This window comes from Osmerus mordax, chromosome 1, assembly GCF_038355195.1.
Source record: "Osmerus mordax isolate fOsmMor3 chromosome 1, fOsmMor3.pri, whole genome shotgun sequence".
Taxonomy (NCBI): domain Eukaryota; kingdom Metazoa; phylum Chordata; class Actinopteri; order Osmeriformes; family Osmeridae; genus Osmerus; species Osmerus mordax.
The window spans coordinates 11,556,700-11,566,727 of NC_090050.1; the positions used below are offsets into that span (position 1 = coordinate 11,556,700).

General features: G+C 44.5%; 1 protein-coding gene across 1 annotated transcript; it reads left to right on the top strand.

The window, feature by feature from the left end:
• The first annotated feature begins 2,859 nt into the window (after positions 1 to 2,859).
• Positions 2,860 to 9,694, top strand: fam83e (family with sequence similarity 83 member E). The gene is made up of 11 exons (XM_067245331.1): positions 2,860 to 4,190; positions 4,389 to 5,263; positions 5,448 to 5,594; positions 6,055 to 6,179; positions 6,411 to 6,577; positions 6,738 to 6,993; positions 7,274 to 7,333; positions 7,467 to 7,526; positions 7,825 to 8,071; positions 8,745 to 8,960; positions 9,058 to 9,694. The coding sequence occupies exons 2-11, from the start codon at positions 4,787 to 4,789 to the stop codon at positions 9,250 to 9,252; spliced, it is 1,950 nt and encodes a 649-aa protein (XP_067101432.1). The 5' UTR covers positions 2,860 to 4,190; positions 4,389 to 4,786; the 3' UTR covers positions 9,253 to 9,694.
• Positions 9,695 to 10,028: the final 334 nt, after the last annotated feature.

Below are 10,028 nucleotides of genomic sequence, written 5' to 3' on the forward strand. Positions count from 1 at the left end.
TTATAATGTAACCCTGACAGATCTTTGAAATCTTGTGTCATTACAAAAACATATTTGTGACTGGCAATCGGAGTTCCAATGTTGTCAAAGTTTAATCATGCTAATTATATGCAAACTTTATGAAGCCTATCCTAAGAAAACCAAAAATATTATTATATTTATCACATTCTCAATGATTTCTCTGCATGCATGACTCTGGCCAGTGCCTTATACTGGCTTCATAACATCATAACAGATGTAAACTACAACCATACCACTGTGAATAGTCACTTTTTATGAAAAAGGAAAACTTTGTATAATTGTGCAATGGATAGGTTTGTTACTAAACATTAGGAGACAGGGGAGCAGTTCTTCATCCTGCATGTTCTCTTTTAATGTCTTTACTTACAGAACTTACAGTCGAAATAAGTTAAGTTGCAATAACCATACAAACATAGAAAACTGAATATTTTCTGTTCTTACATAAATGGCGGTTTCTTTGTTATCTCATTCCATATCCCACACTTTTCTTGTATATCATGTAAGATGTGTATCCTTGGAAAGCTCACTAGAAGCCATTGAGCTGGACCAGACAGAGAACAACATCAGAGAGCTGTCTTCTGGACAGTATTGCAAATGTATCACAAACCTGGTCTGTATTTCCAGATGGATTTGTATGAATCTAACTTTAAAGTCGCAGGACACATCATTTTTTGTGTTTGTCACAATTTTAAAAGAATTGCTTCATTACAAAACACAAAGTTCGTAATTGGACATGTAACTGACTGAAACTTGTATAATAATTGCTGTCAATTTGTATTTGATGAATTTTAAAGCACATACGCAATTCTAAACAATTTAGAATATTTAAGATAATCAAAGCATCCCTGAACATGGTCTTTTGATTCATCAAAGTCCTTAACCAAAATCCTTCCCAAAACGGACATATAGCTTCATCACATGAAACCCATCACACGTAGTCCCACACAAGCTTACAGGAGGCCACCCCCCATGTTTCTGTGACTGCTACATGAAGCGAAAACAATCAGTAGATTTAGCTCAGAGACAAGCGACTTGTTTACAGATGAAACGGGGTGCAGGGAGTCTGATGTGCTCTTCTGATCTCGGTCAAGACGTGGAGATAGATGGGCTGGAATTCCCCTGGCTGTTCTCATGAGGCCCCCTGTGAGAGGGAGCAGGGGAAGGAGGATAAGAGGGTCAGGAATCACTGGCAGCAAAGCCAAGACTTTGAGCAAGCGTTTCTTTTAGAGGGTCACCAACTCCCCATTTGAAAACGACAGAAAAACATTCTCACCTCCAAGTTGAGCTTATGTTGTATTTGTGGGAGCCTGTCTCCAAGCTCCCACGTAACTTTGTTCTTGGTGCAGGACCTCCTCCCCAGCCTGCAGCCATGGTCCTCCTGCTTGTGTCTGTCACTGTGCTGCACCTGGTCACACTTGCTATGCTCTTCACCGCCATTCTGGAGAAGGTAAGACAGACAGGCTACTGCTAGTCTGACAGAGACAGAATGGGCTCTCTGTGCCACAGCTCTCCCTATCTTGATTGGAATGTGCTCTCATCTTTATAGACTTAGAAGCACAGGGTTGGAATGAGAATGGTCTCTGTTTTGGGGGGACTTGCTTGAGCTTCATCTGTTGGGATGAGGAATGACAGAATGAAAGAATCAATTCCTCCAAATTAGTTTAATATATCAACATAGTATACCAGCCCTAAATTATGTGATCTAATCTTACCAGAATCCGTATCTTTGAGAACAAAGAAATGTTATTTCTGTCTGTGTCTCTGTCTCTGTCTTTTCCTCTTTCACAAACTCTCTCTCTCCTCTCTTTCATTTTCTCTCTCTCTCTCTCTCTCTCTCTCTCTCTCTCTCTCTCTCTCTCTCTCTCTCTCTCTCTCTCTCTCTCTCTCTCTCTCTCTCTCTCTCTCTCCCTCTCCCTCTCCCTCTCTCTCTATCTATCTCCCTCTCTCTCTCTCTCTCTCTCTCTCTCTCTCTCTCTCTCTCTCTCTCTCTCTCTCTCTCTCTCTCTCTCTCTCTCTCTCTCTCTCCCTCTCCCTCTCCCTCTCTCTCTATCTATCTCCCTCTCTCTCTCTCTCTCTCTCTCTCTCCCTCTCTCTTTCTCTCTCTTTCTCTCTCTCTCTCTCTCTCTCTCTCTCTCTCTCTCTCTCTCTCTCTCTCCTTAGTCATGGTGGGTTTTAGCTGATGCTGAAATCACAAACCTGTGGTACAACTGCTATCATGACAATTCAACAGGAAACTGGTTGTGTGTTGCCAACATCGAAAATGGTATGAATGTCGGCATCCATGTATTGGTGTGGATCAAACTTGACTCATCATATTACATTTAATAAACTAAATACTCCCAGTGTGTGTGGGGGTGGTCTTTGTGTCCTGACCTGCCTGGCCTGCTCCCCCAGACTGGTTGCAGTCTGTCCAGGCCCTGATGGTCCTCACCGTGGTCTTCTCCTCCGTCTCCTTCCTGGTGTTCCTGGGACAGCTCTTCACCATGTCCACTGGAGGTCTCTTCTACTTCACTGGGCTTTGCCAGATCTGTGCAGGTAGTCACCCCAACTGAGCTTTTCATCTTACCAGAAACACACACTTTTATTCAGCTGCCTAGATTTAGGTAACATTGTGGTGATTTAAGTCCTTCTTTGCTTTTGCTTTTGGCTTCTCAGGGTTGACAGACTTTGCTGCTTGTCTCATCTTCACGTTCCACCGCAAGGAGGTCCTGGACGAGGCCCGGGAGTCCAGCACCTCTCACTTTGGTTACTGCTTCATCCTGGCCTGGCTCTCCATGCCCCTGCTGGTTGTTAGCGGTGTTCTGTACATCCACCTGCGCAAGAAGCAGTGAAAGAACAAAGGAGGAGGAAATAAAGAGGGGAAAGGAGAAGGGAATGAAGGAACCCCGAAAAAGGATAATGTTTCCAGCGTCTTTTGAACTTTGTTATTCACTGTATCTGTAATGAGGAACAATGGAGTGGAAATGGATGGTAGGAAAATGATTTGTCCAGATGGAATACAAAAGTTTTGGATGTACGTTTTCTAAGAGCTTGTGTTAGGGCACAAAGCCCACTTCATATTGTACTGTGGAACACATCCTTTCACTCACACCTATCGCTTTCTTAAAATGTGACATCATGTTATATAACAGCTGAAAGTGATGCCATAAAAACATCCTGCCTCGAGATACAAAAAATGCTGCAGGGAATCACTTCTGAATTTAACGAATGTTTGTGTTGAAGCCACTGAAGCAGATCACATTGCCCATTAAACTCAGAAGGGTGTGCCGCTAAGTTGCTTTCAAGAGACACTGTTATGGGAGTCATTGTGAGTCAAGAATACCTTTGTCCTAAAATGCCTTCCAAGCATAACTCACTCTAAAATCACGATGTATATGATCAAGTTACACTATCCTCATTTGATATTCAACAAGTTACTTCATACCATCTGACATAACAAGACACACCAGATGAATCTATGAATCTATCACTGCAACTGTGCATGAGGTAATTCTGGGGAATGATGGTTGATAGACTGGAAACTTCTAGAATACCTACTCTACACCATGAAGTGAGCCCTCCACAGCCATAGCCAATGGCTCTCAGAGAGGTGTTTAAATCTTTGCTGGAGGAGTGGACATATGAGGGAGAAAGACACAGGTTAAGAACAGCCACTCATGGTATGGGGAGAGGCTGTCAATGGGTCACAGCAGGGTTGTACTGGGACAGGAAGCACTTATCAGCCAGTCAGTCAGCTTCCTGCTCCACTGCTGTGGTTGGCAGATCAGGCCAGACCGGTCGGAGCAGAGCAGTCTCAGGAGTCAGAGGAGGAGAGCCCTTTCATAGGCAGATAATAGGCACAGTGAAGACAGAAATGTTATACTGGGGAACGCCTTGAACGCATCCCAATACGCAGAGGTTGTAAATCACACATTTGGAATGATAGCTTCTGAATGGCTCTGGTTAACAGTTGCGTACATGCTTTGGAGATAGTCCTGGAGCCCTCCAGCTCTGACGGACTGACAGGACTTGTCAGCAGCAGAGCTCTCTGAACCAGAAATCAAAATGAAGAAAAGAGGAGGGTAAAGAGGAGGGCTTTGGTTAAAAAAAGGGAGGGGAAAGATGAGGGATTTTTCACTCAAAGGTGAGACTATCTGCCACATACAAGGGTATGAAGTCTGACAGCTGAGGTGAGTTGTATTTTTCTGTCGTGTAGTCTCTGTCTACTACAGTCAAATAGTTTTGTAAAAAAGTGATAAAGTGACTATTCTAAAGCTTTCAACTCAGCTATTTGTGTGCTTATGTCAACATGGGACTTGAAACTTGTTTGAGAAAGGCTGGGAACTCTGAAAGTAATTCGGCACCATGTATACTGTTTTTTTTCACAGACGAACTAAACCGCAAACTGAAAATGAATATATCTGATGGATCTAGACCCTGTCTTTCCCTGAGATCCAAGGCAAAGAACAGCTTTATGTTTTACTGGATATCTCTCATTTGAACACATTCGGAATTTACTGATGGAACCTTTGACAGCCGCCACTGATGACAGAACACCAGTGTAAATGTTTTCATGAAGTGGCCTATGGCTGTGTGGTCTACATGCAACTGGTAGGTGGGTGTTGGAACTTCCCCTGAGGTCAATAGAGAAGACTTGCCTGGGGCATCCAGCCAGCCAACCAGCCAGAGAAACTTATCATTCAACCAAACGGACTGGAAGTCAGTCAGACAGAGAGAAAGACAGACAAACAGACATCTGGACAGACAGACTTCTTAAGCTCCAGCCATGTCTAACTCCCATGAGCAGAGTTTGAACGAGAATGTGGTGTTCCTGCCTATGTCTGAGTCCAGCCCGGAGTTTCTCCACTGTGAGCGGGAGCGATACGCCCTGGAGACCCTGCTGAGCTTGGGGCCTGGAGCCTTCAACACCAGGCTGTGCCAGGAGAGTCTGGCCCCCTTCCTCTCCCCAGAGGAGGTTAATCAGATCAGCGGATGGGGCAAGAACTACCACATCAGCCAGCTACAGCTGGAGAACGGGGAGGAGGAGGAGGATGAGGAGGATGAGGGCTCGGGGCTCCAGGGCTTCTCTGGCCGCTACTTCCCCACCTACTCTGACACCCCGGCCCCCTCTCTGGTGTTGGGCTGGCCTGAGAGGATGTCCTGGGTGGGAGTGGATAGTGCCACGGTCCACACCAACCCCCCGGCCGAGGGCCAGCCCAACATCAGGGAGGTCATCAGGAGACTGCTGCAAGGAGCCACCAAGGTACCGCTGAATCCAGACAAGAGAAGTGACTGTGTTGTTTGCTGTCTTTGGATGACCTTGTTGTTCTGTTTGATTTAGTTTGTAAGGAACTATAATGGTCTACACATATGATTGTATTTGTTCAGGGTGAAATGATCCTCTTTCTGTCCATCATGTTTTAAATCTGAAGCTGTTCTCTCCTCAGGTGATTGCCATAGTGACAGACAGACTGTCAGACAATGCTGTGATTGGTGACCTGCACTGCCAGGCCTCTCGGGGAGTTCCTGTTTACCTCATCCTGAACCAGAGGTCCATCCAGGAGAACTTCACATCCCACAGGCTGGCACATCCCGTGAGGATCCATGTCATCAGCCTACTGTCTAGTAGTCTGTTTATTACATACAGTTACGACGGGCAAAGTGATTGTCATGCTGTATGTTGATCGTAGACAGCGAGGACACATTTGCTGAGAGCTTTATATAACATGCATTGGCCATGACATTCTTCAAGGAAAGCTATAGTGTCTTTAAGAGACACACCTAGACAGATAGGTGTCAGTCGGCAAGAATAGTTTGAGCATGCTTCAGTGGTAAGGAATGTGACCAGAATGAAGTAACACTTTTAACATGGTAGCTGAACAGGTTGTTCAACATTCAATGTCATATTTGTGTACGTGTGTGTGTGTGCATGTGTGTGTGTGTTTGTGTGAGAGGGAGATAGAGAAAGAGAGAGAACACATTTGTGGTTTAAATCGAACAATGAATCTTCACATCAAAGAAAGGACAGGGTTTCATACTCCATTCCCTGTGTAGAACATCCAGGTGCGCGTGCTGGGAGGAAAGACCTACTGCACCCGGGAGGGGAAGATGGTGGTGGGGGAGATGAAAAACAACTTCCTCCTGGTGGATCTGGAGACGGTGGTACAAGGAAGCTATAGGTAAAGGACACCAATCGGTCCATCAGGGAGATCTGTGTGGTGCAGATTCCTAATCCCAGATCAGAGGGCTGGATTGGAGCCCCAATGTTATTCAATCCTGTCTAGCGGAGAGACGATTCCTAGCTACTATTCGTACTAGACCATTCGGCAATCCATAGGATAGACTACACTTAGAAACAACGTGTCTGCCATCCATCGAACAAAAACAAAATCCGTGTCTGTGCCCTCTAGTCTGACCTGGAGTGACGCCCACCTGCATCGTCAGCTGGTGACGGTTCTGAGTGGTCAAGTGGTTGAGTCCTTTGACCAGGAGTTCCGGATCCTCTTCGCTGCCTCTCTCCCCATCCCGGACAGCTGGAAGGTTGCCAAGCACCCCATGGACGTTACATTCCACTCAGGTGACGTGGATGAAAGCAGCTGTGGTCAACACAGTGTGGTTATGAAAAGCCTTTGGGCTTTTAATGATCGCTAAATATACCATATTAGACTGCTTGACTGTCACAGCATTTTGGTTAGACAGAGAAGTAACAACAGACCTCTCTTCTCCTCACCACTCAGAGAAGTCTGATCTGGGCCAGTCAAGGCACCTTCCCATGGAGCCCCTCTCAACCCCCGAACCCAGCCTGCCCCCAAACTCCCCACTGGACTGGGAGGCCATGGGGGTCATTCAGAGACACATGCCCGAATCAGGTGTCAATCTGCATGGTCCGTCCATGACCCCAGAGGAACAACTGCTGTTCAGTCCACATGAGAGAAAGACTTTGTTAATGAAAGAGTCTAATCGCCATGAAACAACATTTCTGGAGGAGGAAAGGTATGTAGATCGACAGGAAGCTTCATAGAACTGATGTTCTATACCTTCAGAGGTAGAGAGATCACGCCAGGAGGTTTTTCAGTTCTTTTGTCAAGGAAAAGGTAAAGATTGACTCAATGAAACTAGTGCAAACTTTATGTTGAAAAAGTGGGACAAAAACTCTCTGTGCCTTATCACTCTCATGTGTTGAATAGCTGAATCCCATGAGACAGAATCAGTTTCTGTGTAGTGTGCATCGGTGTGAAAACACACTCAAATTCTCCTTCTTCCCATGTCATAGAACATGTCTCAATCCCAATTTTGTGAAGAGGAATCAACAAGACAATCTGCTAAGTTTAAAGTTAGTATGTCAGAAGCACATGTTATTTTATTTAATCATGTAAGCGCTTATAACATTCTGAACTGTAGAATTAGCTGCTTCTCTCTCCACCATATCGTGTGGTAACTGCTTCTGGTGTCTGTTTATCTGACAGAAACACCAGGCGCTCTGAGACAGACTTTCAGACCTTCACTGAGAAGGAGTTCCAACACAGGTAAATGGACACTATAAATGACCATGATAATACCGCTGTGGTCACATTTCACTTTAAATTTACTTTCAGCATATTATTCCCTGCTTCTCATGGGTCATAGACAAGGTACTTGTACAGTGCTAAGCAAAGAATGTGAGAACTTTATATTGACAAATGTCAATAACAGAGCAGTCATAAAAATATCCCGTCTACTACTGTCTAGTGCATACTGAAGCCCTCGTAAAAGGGCTAGGCAAATACATTTGATTTGATTATACTTTAGGGTTTGTTCCAAATGATTTGCTTTCTCTGCTTTAAGGGTGCAGACAGACACAAGCTACTCCAGACTACGCTCCTGGCAGAGGAGCTGTGAGTCCGGGGAAGAGCATCTAATTCAGCCACGTCACGACAACACAGACGAGAGCTCCAGACGAGAGACCCCGGTCCTCTCCCATCAGAGATGGCATCAACCAAACAGGAGGCAGGACATTTTGGAGGAGGAGTCAAAAACAGCTCAAGGCCAATCAGAATCGAGCTCATGGACGCACAGTCCATCCTCGACTAAGGTGAGAACCACGTTTTATGAATGTATGCAGACTGTCAAGGTTAAAACAGGAGGGAGACAGATGGCTGAGTGGTTAGGGAATCGGGCTATTAATCAGAAGGTTGCCGGTTCGATTCCAAAATGCAAAATGACGTTGTGTCCTTGGGCAAGGCACTTCACCCTATTTGCCTCGGGGGAATGTCCCTGTACTTACTGTAAGTCGCTCTGGATAAGAGCGTCTGCTAAATGAATAAATGTAAATGTAAAACAGAGAGCTCAGGTCTGCCTATCATGTGATGTTGTTCACTGTTAGGCACAATCAAACACAATTGTTGTCCGATGATGATGTGAGGAATTCCCACGTAACTGATTGAACTCATTCCCACTTTAATCAAATTGTTACAAATGTATTATGTACATTTAGAACCATTTGGTTTCAGTTGAATTATTTAAACCAATTACATGTAAATTAGTCTCATAATCAAAATAGGGTCAGAAAGGAACCTTTTGGAATGCAGGTGAGAGAAATTGTACTCTACAGTAGCTTTACTTACCCTGTTATTGGCTGGTTGGACATTTCTTCCACTTGTCCAATACTCCACGTCTTCACAAGTGCATTTGGGATCTTCCTAAAGTGTCTGATCGATAGGAAGCATGAGGAGAGTGTCACTATTGTCTGTCCTTCCCTCTTCCAGAAGCCTCTGATACTGAGGGTGCCTGAGCGTGAAAGCTTCAGCTCCCTGAGTGACATCATGAGAAGACTGCAGCCTCGACAGAGCTCCTCAGGGCTCATGACCAGGGTGTCTAAGAGCACGGTGTCAGAGCTCAGCCGCTCCATGATGGATCTGAGATCGGAGAACACTGACACAAGTCTACAGAGGGACCCCACAGCACCAACATTACAAGCCAATGTAAGCAAGAGGGTTTCTGTGTGTCTTTGTGTGGGTGTGCAATTGCATATCCTCCTGACCCACTAATGTCACTGATATCTTTCTCTATTTGTGGCAGTACTTTGATCCTTTCCGAGTGACCCCAGCCCTCGCCCTGATGAAGAAGAGGAACGATGACCTCAAAGCTGTGATGCTTCGACAACCCAAGACGTTCCTGCCCCCCTCTAGACCTCGGAGCAGCAGCTTTGGACTGCAAATGGACTGGAGAAGGCCACAAACTGACAGGGAGAGAGGGAGGGAGGAGACTAAGTGACACCAGGACCTTAACCCTCCTAGACATGGAGTCAGTGGAGAGAATGTGGCAGACCACGGCAGCTGGAGAAGAGGCTCCACAGAACACAGGGTCCCATCTGCTGGATGTGCTTCTACTGTACTGTTCTCACTGCGTCTTGTATTGCTGAGTAATAAAAGGTTTCTACTACCTCTGTTGAAGTTTACCATATATTACCTCAACAATTTCACTGTTCCAGGTTACAACGGTTTTAAAAGAACTTGGAGCAAAGTGCTAATGTTATAAAAAAACAAACATAAAGTCTGTTTTATGTGTGAGTGAAAATTCTTAAAAGGTTTTTTAAAAGATAAGAACATATCTACTGATCAGTCACATGTGTGTTATACATCTCTGGTGAAGTATTTACAGTGTGATTTGTTGTGACAAAGGGCTTTCCAATCTCATTAAATTACATTTATATTTTTCTATTGGATTTTGGATGTAATATACTGGAATGTAATACAGTCTAGTATAGCTAAAAAAGCTAATCCTGTCAGCTACGTTGCTTTATTGACAAGCTAGAACATTACTTTTTGTGACTTTTCCCAAGAAAATTCTACACAAAAAAATGTGTTGGTTTAGTAAGCAGGACTCCCCATAACAGGCTCTATGTAGGACACACCTTTTTTTAATAAAAAATAAATAAATTCAATGTGTTTATTGGGCTTGCCTACTTAAACATATATAATCATATCCGAAATGTAAGAGACATTATGCTATTTTCATATCGGCCTCTAGATGGAAGCAATTACTTTTCT